At 34.7% G+C, this 27,343-nt stretch overlaps 2 protein-coding genes across 2 annotated transcripts; both read right to left on the bottom strand.

Moving 5' to 3' along the window:
- Positions 1 to 8,582: 8,582 nt before the first annotated feature.
- Positions 8,583 to 13,707, bottom strand: LOC123907763 (PXMP2/4 family protein 4-like). The gene is made up of 4 exons (XM_045958138.1): positions 13,150 to 13,707; positions 9,737 to 9,965; positions 8,956 to 9,080; positions 8,583 to 8,821 (listed from the first exon to the last, which is right to left on the bottom strand). Exons 1-4 carry the CDS (start codon positions 13,462 to 13,464, stop codon positions 8,738 to 8,740), a joined length of 753 nt encoding a protein of 250 aa, XP_045814094.1. The 5' UTR covers positions 13,465 to 13,707; the 3' UTR covers positions 8,583 to 8,737.
- Positions 13,708 to 18,781: 5,074 nt separating this feature from the next.
- LOC123907762 (uncharacterized oxidoreductase At4g09670-like) lies at positions 18,782 to 25,757 on the bottom strand. Its single transcript, XM_045958137.1, has 2 exons — positions 25,221 to 25,757; positions 18,782 to 19,630 (listed from the first exon to the last, which is right to left on the bottom strand). The coding sequence occupies exons 1-2, from the start codon at positions 25,689 to 25,691 to the stop codon at positions 19,010 to 19,012; spliced, it is 1,092 nt and encodes a 363-aa protein (XP_045814093.1). The 5' UTR covers positions 25,692 to 25,757; the 3' UTR covers positions 18,782 to 19,009.
- Between the last annotated feature and the right edge of the window lie 1,586 nt (positions 25,758 to 27,343).

The following is a 27,343-nucleotide window of genomic DNA, read 5'->3' as shown; positions in this document are numbered from 1 at the left end:
GTGAAAAAAAATCCATGCTTGTTAATATTTTTTTTTGGTTACATCCATGCTTGTTAATATGTAACCCCTCATAAAATAATAATAATTATTAAATTAATGTCTCTTAGATGTATGTATAAAATATGTTTGTCTCTTTAGCTCATTCAAATAATTACATGACCTTCCATTGTATTTTTTTATTTCTATTCTATTTTATCCCTTCATAATAGAGAAGGAAAAATCTAAAAATTATGACAAAAATATGACTATTTTGAGTATGAAAAATGCTATTGTCAAACTCTCAAACACAATCCATTTATCACACTCTCTGTAATTGGGCCACATCATCAAAATGTTTAACCACTTAATTGGTTACCGGTTCTTCAGGTATTCCACTATGTTGTCAATTGTAGATTGCAAAAAATAGCAGTTTGTTTGAATTCCACTACGCTATGGTGGTATAGTTATATCGCTGATATAGTTGTTATTTAACAACACTTATCGATAATCACATAACTTGTGAATCTGGACCCTCAAAGCAGAGAGTTAGAAAATGTAACACTCAAACCTATTATTTATATATTTCTATCTTTAGTAAAAAAAAAATCAAAATACGCAACGAAAAAATAATGTTTGATATTATAAAAGTCATGGTTCGAGTATTCATTCTTCATCAAAATAATACTAATGTAATTAATTAGTAAAACTCGCTTATACAAAATAATCATCTTTATAAAAGATACAGTTTTCCAAATAATTATCATAAGCCATAAAGACTCTATACCCCAAGTACACCCTTTTTCCGTGTCACAATCAGAACAGAGCTTCACCAACGACTCGACATCGATAAACACGAAACTTGTGAATATGGACCCCCAAAGGTCCAACACATAACACATAAAAGAGAGTTAGATAACATACTCAAAATATACAAGTGTAAGTAAACGATACTTAAACACTTCATCACAATTCATGCATAATCTAACTCATGCATATTCTTCATTAATCTCGTTCAGTTAGGAGTTACAACATATTTGTACTCACACTTCATTTATAAACATACATCATCAATCTCATTTAATTATAAGCTACAAGAAGTTATAATCAAATATCAATCATAATCCACAAACATCAAACATTTCCAATTATGTGTCACATATCAATTATCACCAAAATGTACACATAGTTTGTTGGATATGCCTTGAAATCTTAGTCATAAGAAGTCAGAAAAATCTTTGTTGAATTTTTTTGCATCTTTGATGTTTTGGAGATTTTTTGGGAAAAAAAAATATTTTCTTGGAAGACACTCTGACTTGGATTTGTTTTATTTATTTTAAAACGGATTTGTTACTAATTTTTTAGGCATATATTTTTCTATAAATAGAGGTTGATTTATTCATAGAAAAATTGAGAGAGAGGAATCATGCAGAGACAAGGATTAGGATTTGCCACCACAAAAAGGTTAGGGTCTTAGAGAGGAAAAATGTTTTTTCTATTGGTACAACTCTATATGGTGGACAAACTATCTTTGTGGTACACCTTGGGAAACACTTATCAAATTGAGTCTCTTAGCCAAAGGAAGAGATTCGGGATTTGGGTAGAATTAAGATTAATTCTTGTAACCCAATTGAGAATTTCTTTATAAAATTACTCTTTGATATAGTGGAACGGAAGGGCTGCTCTCTCCCCAGACTACCACTGTCTCAGCTTACCCGGGTATGATGAGCCTTCATTTGTAATGGGACGTGTGAGGAAAGTTCCATGAGTGGAAGCAGAGCTTGACAACAACACCAATGTTAATTTTACCTGACTTGAATGAATCATCGAAGTGTATTGTGATGCATCAAAGATGAGCTTGGGTAAGGTTCTGATGCAGGAGGGTCAAGTAGTTGTGTATGCCTTGAGGCAGTTGGAAATCAACGAGAGGAACTACCCGACTAACGAATTATGTTTTAAACTCTTCAAAAGTAAAGCAAATCTACAAAGTTATTATTCACACATTTGTGTAAAACAAATAGCTAAAGCTTGTTGTTCATCAATCTCTCGCTTGAGTTGATTTAACCTTTACTCCCCACAAATATTGTAACTCTCTCAAGTCTTTCTTTCATGTTAGATTGAGTGTATGTGAGAAAGTCTTTTCAAGTGAAGAAAAACAGATTGTGTAAAAGTTTTTTCGAGTGAAGAAAATCATATTGTATTTGATCCAGGTTTGATCAAAGTTTTTGATGTCAAACAAAAGGTTCTGATATGAGCATTTTAGTGGACAATCTCACAAGGACTATGAGGACTGGACTAGCCCAAGTTGGGTGAACCAGGATAACTTCTGTGTGTTTTTCTCTTGGACTCTAAAATCCTTAAAACATACTTAAACTAACTAACTAACTAATACCAGAGTGCTTTGGGCCTTAATAATTTATTTATTCAGCATCTAACTTTCAAAATTCTCATAACTCCATTTATATCTTGTCTTTATAATTCTTGCTATAACTATATTACTTTTTATCTTGTTATTGTTAACTAACCAATTAAAATAAATATTGTTTTGAGTTATTTAAACTTAACATAAAATAATTTTAAAAAGGGTCACAATTCAAAACCCCCGTTTCTTGTGACATTTATTGCTACTTCACTAATCTCAACGATTCGATTCACATAGCTCTTTATCTAAATCTGGATACGTTTTGGTTCTATGAATTTTTCTCAATCCCTCTCTAAATTTCAATCTCACTATCTGATTCGCACACTCTCTCTCTTCAATATTAATCTTCGTTGTCTTTCCTCGCTGCATCATTGTATGGAGTTTTTTGATTCATTCACAATTTAATTTTGGTGATTCTCACTTATTTGTTTGTTATGTGATGAAATCTAAGCAATCTTCTCAGATCGGTGAGTTCTTAAACCATAACAAGCCTTGTTCATCTCACATGTACGAGTTCACCCAAGCTTGTAAGTCATTCATCTTTTTCTAATCCCATTCGATTTGCATTCCGTTCAATTTAATTCATCGTTTACAATAGTTCATTAGTTGAGAGTTTATTCGCATTGATATTATTTTTTGTTAGTCTTTGATTTTATATTATTTTCCACATTTTTACTGTTTTATGGGGGTTTGAACTTCCACAATAAAATTGTGCGGTTTATTCGCCAAATACCATCTGTTCCAAAAATTCCGGCATGTAATTTGTGGATATCGTGTAAGCAACAATTCTCATAACTCCCACAACAATCTGCAGAGTTTGAAAAACCCCGCAAAATGGCTAACCCGCCCCCCCTCCCCTCCCCGCCGTAAAACGACCAATTATTTTGTAGTGAAACTTGAAATTCATAACAGAGTCGCTTCTAAGATATAAAAAATATATAGCAGTGCTAAAAGAGTGTTATTTCAATGTAAGAAACTTTTTATTTATTCATACAATTTCATAGTTTTTTTTTAATTATTTTTTATAAGCATATAATTTCATAGTTGCGAATTGTGGTGATTCGAGTCGTACTTTGCCGTGGCAAAAATCCAATTAATGGCATTATTAGAGGACCACAAACCGAACTAAGAAATTAATTCACAATAATTTGCGATAAACGTTCGAAACTGTCAGGTATTGCTAAACCTGGAGTCCAAATTGTTCGTTGTGCGGATGAGGACGAATGTCTCGAACTTGTTGGTGACACCTATGGGATATGCTATTGCTAACTAATAATGAGGCATCTGACTTGGCTCCAAGACAAATTTGTCAATTGTACAAGAATAACCCGACACGAGCTTCGAAAAGGGGAGAAGGAAGCTACTGCTACACAACCAACAACCCATTTATGTTAAAGCGCTCTTAAGAAAACAAGTTGTTGTTATAGATATGAAAAAGCAAACTAATTTTTGGTGTCCCCGAGTTAGCTATAAAAGAAAATAATTAAATTGTGATTTATTGTAAGAACTAAGAACTACAAACCAATAGATATATAAGGAATAACTTTTCTAAATTTTGTTTTCAATGAAATTTTTTATTTTCCAATAGAAAATAAAAGATGGAAAGGAATCTCATTTTCAGATTGACAAAAAGAGGAACACAGTAACAGCCATAATTTTTGGGAGTGGAAGGAAATAATTAGATTGTGATTTGTTGTAAGAATCACAAATCAATCCACAAAATGTTATGCTTATAAAAAAAAATAATCCACAAAATGTTATACCATTTACTTACTTAATAAGTTAATATATAAGGATACGTTAAAAAAAAAGTTAATATATAAGGATAAACTTTTCTAAATTTTGTTTTCTATGAACTTTTTTATTTTCCAATAAGAAAAAATGAAAAGGAATTTCATTTTTAGATTGACAAAAAGATCAAATTTGAATTAATGAGGTAATTGCACAACAAATATTAAGAAAAATAGTTTAATAATATATTACAAAATCATAAAATATTTCAAAATGATAATAATAAAACAAACTTGAAATTCAGAGCAGATTCGCTTCATCATATAAGAAATAGATAGCATTACTAAAAGAATGTGTTTTCAAAATGGATAAAACATGAAATTAAATACTCAAAAGTCATAACTAATTCATCAAAGTGAACAATATTAGTCTGTTGACTCATTCTCTATTCATGATTTTAAAAAAATGAAAAAGAAATTTCATGTATAGGTCGACAAAATGAAAAGAAAATAAAAATAAATTGATGAGGTAATTGCACAACAAATATTACAACATCCATCAACAAAAAGAAAATTCATATTAGATAACAAAATAATGGAATATTTCTGATTAATAATAATTAAGAATTTAAGATAACTTGAAATTCACAACAATTTCGTTTACAAAAGATGAATAATGGATATAAGTGCTAAAAGGATGACTTCATAATATACTTTGTATGAATACTTAGTATGGATTTTTTTTTTTTTTTACAAAAAATAGTTAGTATGGATATTCTTCCGAATGAAAAAGAAAGTTTTCCTATTCAGGCAAAGTTTAAATTATCCCCTAGAGTTGATGGTCCATTCAAATTGTACAAAAAATCAATATGACAATGCTTGTTGAATTTCTAAATCTAGAAAACTATGGAGTTTTTGCAACTTTCAACTTAACTGACTTTTCATCTATTTTGATGATGAAGCTGGGCACGACCCGGTGGCGGAGCTAGCCCAAAAAGTTGGAGCGGACCGCTACGAATATAAATCGAATATGCAAAAAAAAAAAAAAAAAACAAAAAAAAGATATATCATATTGAGGGCGTGTCTAATATAGATATCTCAAAATGAGTTAATAGGTGGACCATTACCATTTTCAATAAATAAATTTAAATTTTTTTAACAAAAGATCGATCAAACATGAATTTTTATACACAAACTCTATTTTAAATAAAAATTTGAGTACTTTTTTCTCCAAAAAAATATACTTGAATACTTTCACAAAATAAATTAAACATTCTAAAATATTTATAAATATTAAACAATAAAACATTAGAAGAGGTGCTTCAAAAAAATAAATTAAGAAGGATATTTGAATTATTAATTTATAATGGAGAATTCTGGATCGTCAAAATAGAGGGGGTTTAAAACCCCCGTAAACATGAAACCTGTTAACCAATTCTGGTGGTCCAAATTGCGGGTACTTGAAACCCCCGCAAAATTGAAACCTGTTAAACAATTCTGGTGGTCCGAATTGCGGGTACTTGAAACCCCCGCAAAATAAGAATTAACATACTAAACAGACTATTTAGGGGGGTTGAAAACCGCCGCTAAATAGTATACCTATGAAAAAAATTTAAAAATCTTGGGGTGGGCCATGGCCCTGCCCAGCCCATGAAGGGCTCCATCCCTGGCAGAACCTGAGAAAGAGGGGATTTTATTTTGTCACACTACACTTTTTTTCGTGCCCCTATAAAATTATCAAAATATCCTTATCCGCTACTTAAGTAGAAGACATATGTAAAAATCTTGAATTTCATGTAGGATGTTTTTTCCTCAAAATTTTTCATTTTTATAATGTCCACTACTTAAATAGCGGAAGGGTAAAATTTAAAACTCGTAAGGTGCGCGAGAAACTGGTAGGATGACAAAAGTAAATCTTGAGGAAGTCTCGACTTGAGATTAAGGCCCAAAGTATAAGACTAATCTATTGTGTTCCAAGTCCATCCATTGACACATTTACATCTTGTATGTGATACGCTTGACCTATTGTACGAAATATATTTGTTTTGTTGCACATATAATACTTATTTTATTGCATGTACTTTTTTTATACTTGTTTTCTTGCATGTAATCCTTTTAGTTTTTCTCCTTCTATAAATAGGAGTTGATATATATACTTTGGATCATTGAAGAATATATTAGAAATCTAGTGAGTTGTTTTCTCTAGAAGCATAGTCTCTCTCTTTTCTTTCTGGTTCTGATCCATCTTGGCATCAATGCGTAGGTTAAGTGAACTATGATTAAAAGAGTGACTAAAATTAATATTAGAATATAGAAATTTTTGAGTATGGAAGAGCCAAACTCAAAACCTTTATTTTTTGTTTGAGTTTGCAGAAACTAAAACTGTTAAAATAGACTACCCAACCCTAAATAGGTCGGACCTAATGAGTAACATGCTTTATCTGGCCGGGTTAAAAAGTATGGTTTAAGTACGAGCTCTAGCATATACTACCCAAGTAAAAAATATTATGAAAATAATTTATAAATACTATGAAATAATTGATAAATAATAGAAAAATAAAAATGTCAATTTAGAAAATTATTTTCATAAATGAAAATGCATTAAGAGAGCACTTACTATAATAATAAATTTAACCATACTATATAATAAGCTATAATTTTTTTTTTATTCATGAAAATACAATTAAATGTTATGTACCAAACAAAATACAATTAAATGTTATTAAGAATAAATAAATACAATCAAATGTAACCGATCGACCCATCATAATAATCGTAAATTATGTTTGAGTTTAAACATCGTGTCATTGTAATACTTAATAAATATGATAATTTATTCAGCTAAATAATTTTTTATAAGGTGAAAGAATATCTTGACATCAGGGGACAATGCAGGCATCGCCCCCATCCTGTGTCAATATCATATATATATATATATATATATATATATATAGACACACACACACAAAAAAAAACTGAGTGATATAAATCTAACCTAGTGAGTGCACACCAAAGCGCGTAGGACAATGAAGCAAACAAACTTCTAGATAATCCTAAAAGACTAAATAGAAGTTCTAAAAATTTAAGGCGAATGAACCGACCGTTAACACGGGAACGGTCCACGTACCGCTACTCCCTGCTATCAAGCAACAAATAATGATGACTTTTTCAAGCTAAACAGTGCGAAATCAAGAAATGATACATATAGTGATAGATAGACAATATGAAGATTGAAGACAATATGAAGATCTCTCTATCAACCTCTGACGAAATCTTTATGAAAGCAACTCAGAACTAATCGAAAGTCAGATCAAGGGATGATCATTCAACGGATCGGAGCACTACGAGCACAATAAACCATTGGCACGACGAACGACTACTACCGTCAAAATGGAGTAAGAATGCACACAAGAAAAAATAAATTTCAGTGATGTGTAAAACTCAAACCTTGAATCATCATATTATATAGAACTAAGATAAATTATAGTATTTTTCTATTTTTTATGTTGATGCGGGTTTCGGGCTTTCCGTGGCCCATACGGACTAGTCCGATTTTATAACTAATTTTTTTTCAGACAGGACTAAAAAATCCTAAAAAAATTCGGGCTCAAATTATTAAACACAAGCTCTATGTTTTAGTGGGTGGGAGTTAGTTTTGTCACCCTACGTGTTTCTCGCGCGTCCTATTTTTACTCATCCGCTACTTAAGTAGCCGATATTATAAAATAAGAAATTTTAGGGAAAATGTCATCCGCTACTCAAATAGCGGACAATATTCGAGAAAATAGTAGGACGATAAAAGTAACTCCCTTGGCGGGTTTAACAGCCCGGCCGATACAGATTAGTCGATTTTGAGAAATACAATGCCAAAGGTCAACAACACAAGAATAAAAAAGTTTACAATTCATTTTTCAGAAACCAGTATCAATCAATCAGTATTCATTTTTTGTCAACTTTAATACTCTTGTGTTGTTACATTTCAGATGAAAGCAACACAGAAGAGGGTTAATAATAATATTTTTAGTAAAGCTTTTTTTTCACAGAATATTTTTAGTAAAGCTTACTACATATGATAAAAGTATTTTTGTATTTAACTGTGTTGTTAAAGTAATTATTACCATAAAACAAATAGGCAATTTAGTTATCTTAGGCAATATAGCAGCCAAACATCAAAGGTTTGGGTGTTTTGACTTTAGGATCAATATATCAATTAATAATCAATAAATATGGACATTTGCAACCTCAAAAGAGAACCCAGATTTCTGCAGCCGACGCATCCAAACTCGGTATTTGGATTAATCTGATGGCTAATAGCATTCATCTCTCAGCCATTTAATTAAACTAATAGTTGAGATTGGACTGGATCAAGCAGCAGCGCCATGGTCAGTAAGTCATTTCAACGAAGTACTCACATCAGATTAAAGAGGGAAACTACGAAAATGAAGTATCAGCTATATACAAAAAGAAAAATCGATTATTAAATTGATAAAAATTTATAAACTCGCAAATACCATGATTTTAATACCTAGTTACATATCTTTGCTGCAAGATAATGCTATGAAATAAAAAATTGCTTGAGAACACTAAATACTAATATACAAACCAAGAACTAAGCTTCAGTTAAGTTTGTTCGGTTTGCCATGTAAGATAAATAAATGGTCCATACATATGCGCAGGAACTATTCATCAATGGCTGCAGTAATTATGAAAGAGAGACACATCAGCTAAAAAGCTAGAAAGTAACTGCTGAGTTGAAGATACTGATTATAATTGAAGTCATAACAGAAGATTAAGTTCTAACAAAGGAAATTATCGACATGTACAAACCTGCAAATGCACTGGAATGTATTTGAATGTAACAAAATCACATATAGGCCAAAACAAGGCACCGCCTAATAATGTAGGAAGTAGATCTCGCTTCAGCATGGCAATAATTTCGGACCCATTTTTACCTGATTTTTGCATCAAAATGGAAATTCAGAATCACTAATAACCTTCAGACCGAAACACAAAAATAAAATTAAACAAGTCACCAATGTGACCTTGCTTCCTTTGCAAAAAATGAGTGAAAAAATTGCCATGTACGATTGCTCGACGAATAATTAAGGCTTAAATATTTTATGTCTATGCAAATATATCACACTTCGGTTTTCACCCCTCTATGCAAAGTGACTACTTTTTATTCTCAGTTGTTAACTTGGTTTTACTAAGTGATGCACATCATCAATGCCATAAGCAAGTGATTAGCATGTGCAATTTTTAGTAAATTTACTCAACACAATATATTTTTTTTTAATACACAACCGTTCGAAAGAAAGAAGAATTTGAAACCCTACAAGTATCACTGATCCAAACAGGTTTGTGGTTTGTTATACATGTCGGCAAGTATTTTCCACAATCTTAAGCCATTGATTTTTCATTGAACGGTTATCCTTGCAAGATATAATTTTAAGGAAATATCCTCACTTTAGAGAATTCAAATCCAAACAGATTCTTTTATGGCACTACAAAACAATCTAAGTCAACTGCAAATTGTGTCAATGAACTAAGATATAAACTCGGAGATTGAAGAGTGAAGAAAAGGCACACATTAAAATATGAAAATTACCTTGTAAAGCACCATTATAGGAAAAGAAAACAGTATTGATGACAGGGCCAAATACAGCTTGTCCCATTAAAATTTTCTTCAAGGTTGTTGCCAAATCTCTGTTAGGTAAAATTTTGGACAGAAAATTAAACCACATATGCTGCGATGGTCCCAAGATTAGACCCCCATATATTGCCATGCGGAATGTCCTTTTTAAATCATACGAAGCAGAAGAGGATGATGTAATCATCTAAGTGAATAAATCAAATAGTTAGTGAAAACACATACCAACATAATAATAAAAAAGTACAAATGATAAAAATAATGAGAATGTTTTTTTAAACACAACTCAGCATCCCTAGACCTACAAAACATATGCGCAGTTCTATGAAATCAAATTCATTGAAAGATAGTTAAGAAAAAAACTATTTCAGCCCTTCGACAAATAATAATAGTAGCGACTATAGCTCAAAAATGTAAATTCATCATACAAACAGTAAATTGAATTAAGAGAAGAGGAACTGATGTTTACTAATGCCTATCTGTAGTGCCAAATGTTTAGACAAGGCTCGTAAACTTTTTAGATTATTTTTTAAACGGCCAAAGTTAGTAATTAATTGTTAGTGTTAGTATTTTTCACCTTCGTCAAGAATTGAACCCTGAACCAATAATTCCTTAACTCCTCTTTTAACCCTTAGCTCAAAACTCTTTTAGATTGAAATAACATTTTCAGAAGATTAAATTAATAACTTATAATAACAAACTGAAATTAGGACATTTTACAATATAGAAAATCCTCTGAACTCTTTATGCTATTTCACAATCATTTGGAAATAAAATTAGCATACTTCCATTCTTTTAGAAAATGGTTAATCCAACAACAACAGGCTCAAGCTTAAACTATTTGCTGAAGGAAAACATTCTCTTTCACAATCTTTTGGATGTACAATTGACAATGCATAGACCTAATGGAAAAGTCTTTTATTGTTGTAGTTTAGTTAGTTAGTTAAAATAGTGTGTCGTCAAGCAAAATTCACATTCACTCATTTAGCCACTCTCTGCGATTATTAAATATAGTACTCCCTCCGTCCCTAATTATAGGAACCTTTTACTAAAAAACTTTGTCCCTAAATATAAGACCCTCTACAAATTTCTAGATACAATTATTACTCCTTTTCCAAATATATCCCTCATTAATACCACTAATTTGCATTGGAATATGAAAAAGCAACATTGAATACATCAAATATAAAGGGAAAATTAGTAATAATCTCACACAAGTCAAACAAAATTATTACTCCAACAACTTTTCTTAATACCCGTGATTTTTGGCAAAGGTTCTTATAAAAAGGGACGGAGGGAGTAATTATAAACCACATTGGCGATTAACTGAGTTTAAATATTGAAGAGAAAATCCTAGAGCAGACAAATATTCTCTTTTCTATTTAGTTTCTGTCTATTTTATTCAATCTAGACATCTAATGTTTAGTTTCCGCCACTATTTTCTTGTCATTGAGTGTTCAAGTTTGTTAGAAACACGTTAAGAACCTAAATTCAAGAGAAATAGAAAGTGTATTATTGTTTGAAATAAGAACTATTATAGAGAATTATCCTAGAGCAAGAACTCCTCAGATAAGAGACATTTCTCTCTGACCAAACCATACGGTTTCTAGCTGAATAAAGCTCTCAATGGTTTCCCTCTTGCTATCCCTATCCTTCATATAATTGTTGTCCTCCCCTAACAAATTAATCACATAAGCATGTGTAACCACTCCTCAATTTGACACATTTGTTGGGCTTAGGCTCAACACCCGGTACCTAACAAAGTCATTCCTCCAACATATTATCACATTTGTACTGAAACACAATCTCATCACAACAATAAATATAATGGAATCATAGTTTTTAGAAAGAAATCTCATTATCAATTCCTCCTTCAACTATTCAAACTTTTCAGGTTAGTTCCCACCACACATAACAAAAGAATTACCGCAAAACAAGTTCAAATAGCTGTCTCACAACCTACATTTTCACAATTAACTTTCATCAAAAGGAACTACTTAAAAACGCATAACGGCATCAATAAATCAGTGACAAGAAACCATTCAACTTCATAGATTTCTGCAGATATTGTCCTACTGAAGTCACTCATATTCAAAACCCGATCAGCAACCAAATATAGAAACCTGTATCTACTGAGATTTGAACCATAGTTTTGCATAAAGGGGGAACTACGCCCTTCAGTTATAAACCAAACCCCTTATTGGGAAAAACCATTAACGTTTTAGGTATCCTCGTGTATCCTTCTACCGGAATCAATCCTATTCAAAGCCTAGTAGGGCCCTAGGTATAAATACATATCTCTGAGGTGATTCAAATCGTGGTTCGCCAAAGTGCTGGGCTAATCCTCAGCTAAACCAAACCCATATTGGTAGAAACAATTCCAATTTTTTGAATGACCATAGACAGAACCAACTAAACACATTTGATCCATGAGAATGTGAACCAACTAAACACATTTGATCCATGAGAATGTGACCCGACATTTTAAATTTCTAAGGACCAATTTAGTATATTTCATTTCCCATTTTTTGGAAAACTATTTTATTCCTAAGAGGCCAAAAACTCTGTTTATGCTCAAGACGAAAATCAATATTTACTCCATTCTATATTAGAATTTGTGCTGAGTGAGGAATGTCCCACTTATAAACACACGTCGAGCCATATCTCATCCAATGTGGGAATTCTTAACACATCCTCTCACGCTCAGAACTAGACATCTGAAGTGTGACCTGGGTGGCTATGTTCCCAATAGTGGTAACAAATTAGAATTTGAGTTGGCTCTAATTTAACCCTACAAAACTGATTTGGTGAGGAATGTCCAACTTATAAACACATGTCCAGCCATATCTCATCCAATGAGGAATTCTTAACACATCCTCTCACACTTAGAACTACACATCTGGAGCGTGACCCGGGTGGTGGCTATCTTCCCGATATTGGTAAAATATTTGAAATAGAGCTGGGTCTAACTCAACCCTACAAAACATATTTGGTGAGGAATGCCCCACTTATAAACACATGTCTAGCCACATCTCATCAAATGTAAGATTCTTAACACATCCTCTCATGCTCAAAACTATAGACATCTCGAGTGTGACCCAGATGGCTCGAAAAGGATAACATATTAGAATTTGAGTTGGGTTAAATTCAACCCTGTAAGGATTATCCCACTTATAAACAAATGTTCAGGCCATATCTCATTCGATGTGAGACTCTTAACAATTACTAACATTGCTTCCGCAAGTCTCAAACAATGGAAATTGCATCCATAAATATCTTAAATTTTCTGCCATTTCAAGCACTATAACATAACTATATATAAAAACATAACATAACTATAGCTATAACCATAGATGTGAATGGTTTATTACCTGTGATGTCAAATCAGCAGCAGTGAAAATAAGCGAGGAAGTTATGCTCTTTGTGATAACCGGGTAAGTTTCAAGCTTACGCAAATACCAATCAACAAACCCAACTTTCTTAGAGTTAGATTTAGAAGAAGAAGAAGAAGAAGAAGAGAATGAGGCTTTGGTCTTTGGTGAGAAAGAAGAACGGAGCGAAATTCTGTGAGGGAAATCATGTGGTTTATTGAGTGGGTGAAAACGTCGAACATGTGGTGGGCATTGTCGGAATGTAGTAGAAAGATCATGGAGGAATAACTGTTTCGCCATGTTTCGTGAACTCATCGTAGCATAGGGAGATGGTGATGATGATGTAAGGTGAGATGGTCAGGTGGTTACTCTGTGATCCGGTGATTTCGTTAGATAACAACCCATTCCAACGACTTCGCGCGCATGTGTCAATTGTAATTGGTTCATACATTAATTAATGTGTCAAATTTTAAAGGTAAATGCATTTCTAATATATATTTATTTATTTTTGAACAATTCTAATATTTTTTTTATTTAATGATTTTATAGATTTGTTCTAATGATAATAGATTTGGGTAACATGTATTATGTTATGGGTTCGATCCACTTTTTTGTTGTAAAAAAAAAAAAAAAGTCAATTCATAAAAACATATTAAAAAACTAAATTGAATATTTAGGTAGGAGAAAAGCATGCATGTGTGGACTTGATTGGAGTTCCTCCACTTGTGGGATTGACGCTTGGAGATTTTACCGTAGAACAAGCTACCCTCAAAACTGCTTCTAGTAAAGTGGTCAAACATGAGAGAACATGTTCTGACAATCAATATGTGTTTATATCTTTTGCATTTGACACTTTTGATTTTCTAGCATATGAGGTTGTGGCTATTTTGAAAAGAGTTCAAAAAGTCATGCATAACAATATGGTGTCTCCTAGGTCTTAGGATGTAGTGTTTAAGAGGGTTGGTTTTGCTACCCAAAAATAAGTTGATTATTTAAAAAGGAGAATGTTAACATGTGCACCAAAGACACATGTTAAGGAAACAAAAATAGAAAGTATTAAATGTTGAAGTATTAAATTTTAACTTTTTAAGCACTAATTTTTTGTATCATTAAATGTTAAATTTCTATATTAAGATACCTTAACATGTGCCCTATATGCACATGTTAACAACACCCATTTAAAAATATATTTGAGGATGAAAGTGAGTAATTACCTTATGGGTCTTGCTAACAAGTGTCCCCGAGACACTTTTAAAGCACCTTAAATAGTACGTTTTTATAAAAAATTTATGAAAATGTGTAAAGTCAATGCATCGAGAATCTTTTAATTCATATTAAAATGTTAAAAAAAGTTAATTCATATATATATATATATATATATATATATATATATATATATATATATATAGGGGGCTGCTAAGTTGGGTCTAAATTAGCAAAGTGCACCTTTTCAGTTGGACCAAAATACCCATTCTTTTTAATTAATTAACCAAATTACCATCAATGGACGCGGATCCAGTGTCGCGCGCGTACCGCAGGACCATGGTTACAGGCCGTTGATTTCCATCAGACAGCCAAGATCTGATATCATCAAGACTGTCTGATCAATCAGACAGCCCAGATCATCCAAATCCATCAGATTCCAGCGCATGCGCCACACTGGATTACACCCTGGAGAGAGAAGAATCTACTTTTTAAAAGCAGGACACGTGTCGCTGTCTGATTGGCTGGACGTGATTTGTTTTCCATTTAATACTTTGAACTCAATTATTTCGTTGTAAATTAATTTTTTTTTTATACCAAAATTCATAATTTTTTTTTTCTACAAATAGAGACTTGGTTCGTTTGATTTGGACACAGACAAAAAAAACCCAATTTTTCACTACCTTAATCTCATTTTTCACTACCTTACATCAACTCACTGAAACCATTCTACCAGGAAAATGGTTTCAGAGTACAAATCTCTGAAACCATTTTACCAGCTAAATGGTTTCAGAAGCAAACACAATTAATAAATTACTCACTGAAACCATTCTACCAGTAAAATAGTTTCAGAGTACAACTATGTGCAACCATTCTACAAGCTAAATGGTTTCAGAAGGAAATAACTAATAATCAACTTACTGAAACCATTCTACCAGCAAAATGGTTTCAGATTACAACTCTCTGAAACCATTGTACCAGATAAATGGTTTCAGAAGCGAACACAATTAATAAATTACTCATTGAAACCATTCTACCAGTAAAATGGTTTCAGAATACAACTATGTGCAACCATTCTACCAGTAAAATGGTTTCAGAAGCAAACATTAGTTTTTAATTACCGTTTTATCTCATTTAATTAACTAAAAATAGTTTCAGGTCTCCAAAAATTTCATAAAATATACCAAAAGTTCCAGAATATTATCTACTATTTTCCTGGTATAATGGTTTCAGTGAGTTGGTTGAGTGGTGCGTGTTAAATTACAACACACAAGTAACGTATTTAGTAGATAAAAAATGAGATTAAGGTAGTGAAAAATTGCATTTTTTTTTCGGTGTCTAAATCAAACGAACCAAGTCTCTATTTGTAGAAAAAAAAAAAATTTTGAATTTTGGTATAAAAAAAAAATAAAAAATTAATTTACAACGAAATAATTGAGTTCAAAGTATTAAATGAACAAAAATCACGTCCAGTCAACCATTGTGTGACACGTGTCCTACTTTTAAAAAGCAATTTTTTCTCTCTCCAGAGTGTAATCCAGTGTTGCGCACGCGCTGGAATCTGATGGATCTGGATGATCTGGGCTGTCGGATTGATCAGACAGTCTTGATGAGATCAGATCTTGGCTGTCTGATGGAAATCAACGGTCTGTAACCATGGTCCTTCGGTACGCGCGCGACACGGGATCCGCGTCTATTAATGGGTATTTTGGTTAATTAATTAAAAAGAATGGGTATTTTGGTCCAATTGAAAAGGTGCACCTTGCTAACTTAGACCTAACTAGGGTCTAAGTTAGAAAACCCCATATATATATATATATATATATATATATATATATATATATATATATAAGTCTCCAAGCTAAACCTAATTTAACCCTAATCCTAACCCTAATAATTCATATTAAAATGTTAAAAAATACTCACCATAATTCGAACCCACGATCTTTTAATTATATTTCTTTATATACTTACCACTAAGTCATATCAATTATATTGAAATAATTTTGTAACCAACAGGTAATCTAACATCATTTAAATGCACACATTTTAAACTTAACGCATTTTATTTTTCTTTCTAAAAACAAAAACCACTTTTTTTTTCATTTACAAAATCAAATATGTTACAGTGTTTTTTTAACCTTTTTTTATAGAAAACCCAATTTTTTTTTTCTTTTTCAGTTTTATGCATATTCATTTTTTTCATTAAATAAAAATTATCAATTAAAAACACATCAATATATAGTCTTAAATCATCTATATAGATGAAGTTTCAATTGTTTTCTGATCATCAAATTTGAAAAACGTTGTTTTGTGGCACAATAGTGGAAGCAAATAGTACAACTGAAAGAGTGCACCTGTACACCATAAGAATTTAAAAAATTCACATATACCTTGATATTTTTTTTGCATTTTGCGTCTCCTGATTTTGTTTTCCATCACTTATCCAAATACCCAAACCACTTCTAATTCACTCATTTTTACATTTGAACGTTTTTCTATACCTAAATTCTAAACTAAGAACTTTCTCTCCACACTACTACCATTGTACTGCTAGTCAGCTGTATCACATCTCTCAACTAAAAACTTCCTTTTGACATACTACTTTCTTTTGATCTGAGATACTATTAGTTTGGAGTTTAATTTTAGCACCATGTCGTGTGCCCCTATTTCTTCAGCCATTTTGAGCCTTGTGACTTTGTGAGGTATGCTCACACTCAGACCGGTTGTTGGAGGTGTCGAAGGAAAATCTGAGGGATACCTCTATGGCTCTATCACCCATCCATCCATCTCCATTTTCTAACAAGATTTTGTCCCCACTACCTTAGATGTTAGATGAGTCGTTAACGAAAATGGCCGACCTTTGTGATTTTTCTTCAATGCTAGAAGTCATTTCAAACAGAAACTTGCAAGTGCTTGGCCTTCGAAGCCTTTCAGAATTCATTGTTGATGTCGAACTTGTACAATTCAACGATCCACTTAGTTTATATGTCAGCAAACTCGAGGATAGTATGTTTTGGATTGGTTTATATGTCCAAACAATGATGTGGTATGCCAAGAAGTATTGTCTTAATTTCCTGGTATAGTTGTGGCCAGGGATAATGCTAGTTGTTCTACATTTTGGCGCCAAATTTTCGGACCCTAGAGTACTTTCTTGACCAAATATGCCAATTATTTCCCTTCATCTGTTTCTTGGATAAGGACGACATTGTCGACATCAATGGATTCTAACAAGTATATAAAAGGTGTCTCTTTCTGTTGTGGTCTAGTTAGCACAAGATGTCTTGAAAGTACAAGCTTTAGCTTGGTGAATGCAGCTTCTCACTTTGGTGTCCACTCAAACTGTCTCCTTCCGTAGTAGTTTGTAAGACAGCAAAGCGTGTTAGGTCTACCTATAAATATAGACAATGTTGCTCCATTAAGTCTTTGAATCCCTATTTTTGACCTCAAAGTGAACATCTCAATTACGTCCCTGCATGTGTCTGGATTGACCTAAATGCCTCTTTCTATAAGATAGAATCTTAGGAATTTTCCTTTTCAGAAACGTGCATTTCACTTGGTTCATCCTCATGTTCTTGTAGACCTCTCCTGTTTTTTCATGCCTCCATAGGCAGAGCATCCTTGACGTCTTCGTTGTCATTAATGAGCTTCAGCTCCAATGGTGCATTGAAACCAGCGAGGTTCATATCATATGCAAGACGACTTGAAGGCCATTTTAGCGCTTGTGAACATTCACGTTCATTTTTACCCTTCATCTTTTAGTGGTACTTAATATTTAAATGAACGACAAATTTTCACGTTGGCTCTATAGTGGCCAATTTATCTTTCTTAGTGTGCTACCTAATATTTAAATGAACGGTTGAAAAAAAAAAAGCGCATAGTTCAACCATCGCGGGTAGTCGGATAATACAATTGTACATTAATTTGCAGTCCTCTATCAATAGAATGCGCATAAATCAAACCATCACCGTTCTTATGATTTTCTTGAAGAAAATTAAAACTTCAATCAAAATTTAACAATTATATAAGATACTAGGCTTAATTAGTAAAATGGTCCCTTAAAGACATTTTTGGTTTCACATTGGTCCCTTAAAGAAAAAAAGGACCAAATAGGTCCATTAAAGAAAAAAAGGTCTGAATTGGTCCTTTAAAGATATCTCCGTTAATCAGTTTGGTCCCTTAAAGACATCTCCGTTAATCAGTTTGGTCCTCAAAAAAATGGACGGAAAGGACCAAACTGATTAACGAAGATGTCTTTAAGGGACCTATTCGGACTTTTTTTCCTTTAAGGGACCTATTCGGACATTTTTTTCTTTAAGGGACCTATGTGAAATCAAAAATGTCTTTAAGGGACTATTTTATTAATTAAGCCTAAGATACTATTATTAGTATTATGTTGGAATCCTTTATTCATGCATACAAATAATGATAAACAAAGCACAAAATATTCAAACTTCTATATATTCAAAGTGAAGAACAATCATGAACATTCCTTTTTATCACAAAAAACTAAAATTATTTATGAAACACGAACACCAGACACGTGACACATGGATAACGACAATAACCTGAGAAAATTACATTATTCAATAAAATCATATGTGTTGGTGTGGGACATCTGAGACACCTAATCCGAAAAGTGTCTACAATTCATAGCCTAATACTGAATAAGAACAGGTTCAAGATCATTATCAATTGAAGCTTTAACAGCATCAATAACCACTTGACTTTTCCTACTAATAATCCCCCACTTATTCTCAGCTTTAGAATCACCAAACTTAATCCCTCCAACTAAATTTGCAAATTCCTTAACCATAAGTGCTTCTTGTGGAATATCACTTTTAATTATAAACTCACTTGGTTTAGGACTCCAACCAATAGAAAGTTCATCAAAATCAGAATTTGAACTTGTTCTAAACAAAGCCTCATTCTCTTCATTAGGTATAACATAATCATGTACACGCAATGACCCTTTTGTCCCTATTGCTGTAATATCCATAGACATGTCTGATAAAAAGGAACAAAAGAAAGTTGCAACTCTGTTATCTTCCCATAACAGAGAAGCTTCACATGACAATATTACCCCTGCTTTGTTGTATTTTGGTTTGTGTAATGCTTTTGCTGTTTTGGGTAATTCATAATTTGCAGCCCATAAAATTGCTCTAATGCAATACCAACCGGTGTCGCCAAGTGTTCCTAGTGCGTCGAGATCTGGTTTTACACGAATGTCATTTTCGAGAAAATGAGGGCTCCCTCGGTATGAAAATGTTGCATGTACCTGTTATAAAAAACGGGAGCACGTTGATTATACAGAAGGTAACGAATAATAATGGATCCTGGGTAAAGATGTTATCTTTGATATACTAACTTTGATACACAATGCTTATAAAGGAATGAATAAAGTTGTATATTGCATTACTTTTGAAAGTTTACAAGAGGTGTATATATACACAAGTATAGTAACCTAATTGGAGTAAATTAAGGAACAAATATCTCCAACAATTAAGGTGATTGACTCTATAGACTTTATACAAATCCTAAAATAATAATGATAATAATTAAATACTAATTATGCTTGATATCCCCCGCAAGTTGGGCGACCTGGAAGAAAGATGCAACTTGGATAGTAGAAACTCGAACCGGGGGCGAAGCAGAGGCTTGGTGAGAATGTCAGCAAGCTGGTCGTTGGTAGAGACGAAGGAAACACGAAAACGGCCACGTTGAACGTTTTCACGGACAAAGTGATAAGCTAAGGCTATGTGCTTCATTCTGGAGTGGAAGACAGGATTAGCACTCAGATGTGTAGCACCAAGATTGTCGCAGTAGATGACAGGACCAGCTGTAGGAGTGTGACCAAGTTCAGTGAACAGAGAGAGTACCCAAAGGAGTTCACTGGCCGTGTCGGCCAAGGCTTTATATTCAGCTTCAGTGGATGATCGAGCAACCGAGCGTTGCTTGCGGGAACTCCAAGAGATGGGGGTGTCGCCAAGATAGAGCAGGTAACCAGTGGTAGAGATGTAATCATCTTTGTCACCCGCCCAGTCCGCATCTGAGTACGCATGAAAGTTCAGGGGAGCAGTCGCGGAGATGAAAATGCCTTTGTCGCAAGAGCCGGCCAGATAGCGAAGTAGGCGCTTGAGAGCCAACCAGTGCATGGTGCTCGGGTTCTGCATGAACTGAGCAAGTTTGTTGGTCGCGAAGGCAATGTCTGGTCGAGTAAGACTCAAGTATTGGAGACTTCCAACTAGTGCTCGGTATTCAGTCGGGGAGGGCAAGGGATCACCAGAGTTTTTGAGCAGTGGAGGAGTAGCAGTTATTGGAGTGGACGCTGGTTTAGCTTCTGTCATGCCCGACTTTTGAAGGAGATCAGTGATGTATTTCCGTTGTGAAAGAAACATGCCCGCAGCGGAAGGAATGACTTCAACACCCAGGAAATAATTGAGATAGCCAAGATCTTTCAATGAGAAACGGGCAGCAAGTGTAGCAATGAGACGAGACAATTCTGTCGAGGAGCTCCCCGTAACAATGATGTCGTCGACATAGACGAGCAAGTATAGTGTCGCGCGTGGTGTCCGCTGAATGAACAAAGAAGCATCGGCGGTGGAATTGACGAAGCCAATGGAGAGCAGGAATACACGAAGTTCCATATACCAAGCGCGAGGAGCTTGCTTTAACCCGTAGAGCGCCTTCTTTAGGCGACAGACATGATCAGGGAAGCTTTTGTTAACAAAGCCAGGTGGTTGAGCCATGTAGACCTCCTCGTTGAGCGTCCCTTGAAGAAAGGCATTGTTAACATCAAGCTGGCGGACGGACCATCCTTGTCGAACTGCCAAGGCGAGGATGATCCGAATTGTCACTGGTTTGACGACGGGGCTAAATGTTTCTGTGTAGTCACAACCAGGGCGTTGATGGAAACCCTTAGCGACCAATCGAGCCTTGTACCTATCAATGGACCCATCTGGATTTCTCTTGATGCGAAAGACCCACTTACAACCAACCAAATTTTGAGCAGAGGAACGACCAACGAGTTCCCAGGTGTTGTTGCGATGTAGGGCATCAAATTCAGCCAACATGGCGGAACGCCAGTCCGGATCACGAAGGGCTTGGGTAATAGTACTAGGTTCCATCGGGGATGAGGGACGGACATGGAGGTTGAGTTTGTGGATGGGTTTGACGATGTTGTTTTTGGACCGGGTGATGATCCCACCGCCATGGGGTTCAGTGGTCGTTGTGGGGGGAGAGGTCGTTTGTGGTTGTGGGAGCAATGTTGGCTGTAAGGAGGAAGGAGGGTCATTACTGGTCGTTTCATTGCTCGTTGTATTTGAGGACGAGGATTGGGATGTGGTCGGGGAGGAAATGCCAGACGGGGAGGGAGGCTCAACAAGTGAGGTATCCGGGGATGTGGGATTGGTGCTCGCAGTAGGTGGAGCGATGGTCGGCAAGACGGGCAGTTGGAGTGGACTAGTCTGTGAGGTCGTGGACGTGATCGGTTGGGCCACCAGTGAACGGAAGGGGAATTCAGTTTCGACGAACTTGACATGGCGAGAGGTGTAAATCCGTCCAGTTGAAGTATCGAGGCATAGATATGCATGTTGATCAGCTGAGTAACCTACAAAAACACACATAGTAGACTTTGGAGCAAGTTTATGGTTAGCATAAGGTTTAATCCAGGGAAAACACAAACATCCAAAACATTTTAATTTATGATAATCCGGACTAATGCGGATGAGTTTAGAGTAAGGTGATTGGTGCCCGAGGATTGGGGTAGGGAGACGGTTAATGAGGTAGGCTGCAGTGGTCATGGCGTGAGGCCAGTAGGTGAGGGGAAGGCCAGCGTGGTGAAGGAGGGAGAGACCGGTTTCGGCAATGTGCCGATTCCGCCGTTCAGAGATGCCATTGTGTTCGGGTGTATGAGGGGGAGTGGTGTGGTGACTTATGCCATGAGTACTTAGAAAGGAACGAAGACCAATGTATTCGCCACCATTGTCAGTGTATAGGACTTTTATTTTGTGTTGGTAGAAGTTTTCAACTAGTGTTTTAAATTTGGGAAAAATAGATTGCACATCAGATTTTAGTTTCATGGGATATAGCCATATATAGCGAGTATAATGATCAACAAACAAACAATAGTAACGAAGACCATCAATAGATAAAACCGGGGAAGTCCATACATCAGAAAAAATTATTTCTAATGGATAAGTAGATGTAAGAGTAGATTCATGAAAAGGAAGTTTATGACTTTTATTAATTTGGCATGAATTACAATCTGATTGCGGAAATTTATTTGAACCTAAAGAAAAATGATGTTGAATAAATTTAAAGATGGAAGTTGAAGGGTGTCCAAGCTTGTGATGCCAGGAAGCAGAGGATTCCACTTGGACGGTGTGGGCGGAAGGTGAGGTCGTGGGCAACAGATAAAGTCCATTCACACATGAGCCTTTATGGGTTGTTTGGCGTGTCTGCAAGTCCATGACATAAAAAGAGTTTGGTAAGAAAACAACGGCAGAGTTAGTTTGTTTGGTGAGTTGAGAAACAGAAATGATTTGTTGTTTCATGGAGGGAACATAAAGAGCATTAGACAAGGATAAATCATTAATTAAAAGTGTTCCAGAGTGAGAGATGTTTAAACCTGAACCATTCCCCATGAAGAGGGAGTCGGGGCCAGTGTATGGATGGTGAAGTGCCAGATTTGTAAGGTCGTTGGTCACATGATGTGTTGCTCCACTGTCGAGCAGAAAACCAGGCGAGGATGTGCCAGCAGTAGCGGTGTGGGCCTGGGCCTGGCCAGTGGTGCTCGGAGAAGAACGAGGAGGTGCGGGGACGCTGGGGTGTTGGGTCCGAAAGAGTTGGCAGTCAGCGAGGACGTGTCCCTTGGTGTTGCACCATTGACATCGACCAAGGAATGGTTTGCGATCACCTGGGCGTTGGTTGGTCGGTGCAGGTGCCTGACTTGGTCGAGGCTTGTTGTTGGTCGACCTTGCCTGAGCGTGCAGCGCAGTAACGGGAGCAGGTGATTGGCGTTGAGCAGCAGCAAGAGAGAGTTCCTGGATGAGGAGCTTTTCGAGGAGATCATCAAAGGTGATTGGAGTGTCCCTTGCGTTGACCCCATCAATGACTGCTCGGTAACCGTCATCAAGGCCGCGCAAGACATGGTCGGTCATGTCCTCGACGGAGACAGCAGATCCGAGAGAGGCGAGGAGATCAGCAGTTTGCTTCAGAGAGTGCATGTAGGTCGTGATGGATTGAGTACCTTTCGAGGCCATCCGAAGACGTTCCTTGAGTTGTTTAAGGTGACTGCGGGAGGCTTTGGCATAGGTGTTCTTGAGAAGCTCCCAGAGGTCGTGCGAGGTCTTCGTCTGGGACACCAAGGAGGCCACCTCGTCGGAAAGAGTGGTGAGGATGGCACCATAGATGAGGCGATCCTGGCGACGCCATGTTTGAAAGGCAGGGTTTGGTGATGTTACCGGAGGCGTTGCGGTGGTGGTGATCGTTGCTGTCGGCGCAGGGAACGATCCATCAGTGTATTTGAGTAGATCAAAACCATCAAGGAAGGCTTCTACCTGGAGTTTCCAATTGAGGTAATTGGTAGGGAGAAGCTTGGTGACACCGCTGAGGGTGATACACGCAAAGGGTTTGGAGGGTTCATAGGGGTTAGCTATGGAGCGAGAGCCATCGGAAGCCATGGGAGGCAAAGTGTTACGGCAAACGGAGAAAAAACGGCGTTTTCTGGTTTAACAGGGTAGGGCTGGAACGTTACCAACTGATACCATATAAAGGAATGAATAAAGTTGTATATTGCATTACTTTTGAGAGTTTACAAGAGGTGTATATATACACAAGTATAGTAACCTAATTGGAGTAAATTAAGGAACAAATATCTCCAACAATTAAGGTGATTGACTCTATAGACTTTATACAAATCCTAAAATAATAATGATAATAATTAAATACTAATTATGCTTGATAATGCTAACATGAATGGAAAAAGAAAACTTCTAATACCACTTACTAATGTTATTGAAAACATTGTAAATTTGTCTCTAATAAAAAGAATCGAAGGTAAAACAAAAAAAAAAATCGAAGGTAGTGTTAATTAAAATGACACTAATGATCATAAAAATTTGTAGGTTATTAAAGCACTTGTTTGAGTTTAAATTGAGTAGAATTAGTAACAAACAAAAAGTGAAAATTTCTGTTAGTGAAGGTTGATTTTGTGTGAATTGAATATTTTTTTCTATTTTTAATTATTGCTTTAATTTTGTGTGAATTGAATAATTTTGTCATGAAAAATTATTGCTTTTAATTTTGTGTGAATGTTGATATTTTTTTCTATTTTTTTGCGGGTATGATTAATTTATCTGGATTTTTTTAAAGGTTGATGAATATGAAGATGATAGAAAAATTGAAGACCATTGAATTTTTTTGATTTTTTTATAAATTCATTAGACCGTCAACATTTAACAATTATATAAGCACTTATAGGGTGCAACCCAAACTCCTAACTAAACCCTCTCCGATTAATTGTCCCCGGTCTCTGTCCCTCTCCTGAGTTTCTAAACTAGCAGAATCGTGGGAGGTAGGAGTCTGAGGAAGGGGTTCTGGACCACCTCCTCAAAAACCTACCCGATTATGGGTATGGGGCCGACAAGAGTTAGATGGAATAAAGTAATTGTGCAAACGCTATATGGTGGACAGATTTTATTTTGAAAAATTGTAAAGAATTAATCTGTTTTAAACATCAAATTTACAAGAAAGAATAATGCATTTGATCTAAATTTTATATGGAAAAAATTTCTAACTATATATGGAAAAGAACCAAGAAGCTTTTTAGACCAAAATTTAAAAGGATATATATAGATGAATTATACCGATTGGAGAGAACCAAATTGATTAGGATCTGATAGAAACTGAAACATTTTCTCAGTTCTAGGATGATGCATCCACATAGTAGCATCCATATATTGCAAACCATTAGCTTCACAAGCTTCCAAAATCTTATCAAGTTCACCAACATTAAGAGCAACTGGTTTCTCAAGCAACAAATGTTTCTTCTTTTGAGCAGCAAGTACCGCCCATCGAAGATGCAAACTAGTCGGTAGTGGCACGTAGACTGCATCGACGTTGGGATCGTCCAAAACAGCGTCGTATGAGCCGTATATTTTGGCATGTGAAGGGAAATTATTGGAAGCTGCAAATGTTTTTGCTTTTTCATAAGAACGGCTTCCAATTGCATAGAGAGTTGCATTTGGTGAGAGGGTTATGGCTCTTGAAACTTTCCTAGCTATCTCTGCACAACCTAGAATTCCAAATCTAATTGGTTTTGGTTCTTCTTTTGCCATGGTTGTATGTTAAGGGAGTGTTGTGGAAGAGTGAACTTGAGTGTTGCTTAATTTAATTATACATAGGATTGGGTGCCTATATATATTAGCAACCAAGAAATACTACGGTAGAAAATAATGTCCAAAAATTATTTGAGTTAATTTTACTTATAATTGAAAGTTGAATTTAGCTCATCTTATAAAATTGATGCGATACTTCTTAACACACTTTATCGTGCCTAACAGTATTGAGCTTGAGGAGCGGATATAATGGTAGATGACATGATTCGAAACATGATAGCATGCGGCCTAACGGTTTGTGAAAAGACTCTAATACTGTCTTAGATTTGAGAGTTGGGTCTGAGTCATCATTTCAAAACTGACTTGTAAGGTGAAAATTATCCTCAATTATAAACATATATTTAAGTCGTCTCACAACCGTGGTAGCTTTGTAGAACTTCTTATCAACTTTTAAAATGTTATAAAATAGTAAAAATAAGTTTTAAGTTCATGAGAAAAATATATTATATATCACCGAGTATTTCTTGTCATGTGAATTTATAAGCTCAAAAACTAACCTTGTCAAATAGAGCTATATAAATTTGGTTTGAGTCTTTGTAAAAAAAAAAATTTGTTTGTTTTGTTAAAAAAAAATTGGTTTGAGTCGGTTATTAAAGAGTTGGGTCACATCACTTGTCATAATTCTAAATTAGAATTTGAGAAAGTTTTAGAAGGTTTTAGAGAGGATATTTTTTGGAGAGTTAATTTTAATTTATATCTTTATTTACTTTGATTTTTCTTTTGCCATTTTTTGGAAGTGAAGTGTGGAAGAGTGAATTGTTGGGTGTTGCTTAACTATATCGAGGGTTGGGTGGCTATTAGAAGCAAGAAAAAAAAAATACTAGGTAGTTGTTTTGAGAATGAGAAAAGGTAAAATAATAACAATAATTTATATAGTTGTTATGGATGTTTGGCCTATATATAAAAAAATATCGATGAGAGTAGTGGGCTAGGTAGTTGAGATTATTGGGGAGGAAGTGGCTCCATGTAGGGATGAACATGATGGATAAATCAAAATAACCGTCCATATTCAATCCATAATCAAATATCATAATCGGATATTAAAATCAAAATAACCGTCCATATTCAATCCATACTCAAATATCATAATCGGATATTAAAATCAAATATCATAACCGGTTTGATTTTCACAAAACCGGTTATGTCCATAACTAACTTTTATAACAAGTTTTTGCTTTTAAAAACCAGTTTTTGGTTTAATAACTGGTTTTTTTTTTTTTACAAAACTGGTTTTTGAGTAAAAAAATCAGTTTTCAATTCCAGAGTTTTTTCAGGAAAAAAAATATCCGATCTTTTTTCTGGAAAAAAGTTCTGATATTTTATTTGGAAAAAAAGTTGATGTTTTTCCGGAAAAAAGTTTTTGATATTTTTTCGGCAAAAAGTTTTTGATTCTTTTCAGAGAAAAAGTTCCCGATTATTTCTCGGAATGAAGTTTCAATTTCAGATAAAAAACAATTCCGGAGTTTTTTCCGAAAAAAAAGTTTCCGATTTTTTTTTAGGAAAAAAGATCTGATATTTTATTCGGAAAAAAAAGTTCGCCATTTTTTCTGAAAAAGTTTTGATTTCATATAAAAACAATTTCAAGAATTTAT

This window comes from Trifolium pratense, linkage group LG2, assembly GCF_020283565.1.
Source record: "Trifolium pratense cultivar HEN17-A07 linkage group LG2, ARS_RC_1.1, whole genome shotgun sequence".
Taxonomy (NCBI): domain Eukaryota; kingdom Viridiplantae; phylum Streptophyta; class Magnoliopsida; order Fabales; family Fabaceae; genus Trifolium; species Trifolium pratense.
This window is presented reverse-complemented; position numbering and strand designations above follow the sequence as displayed.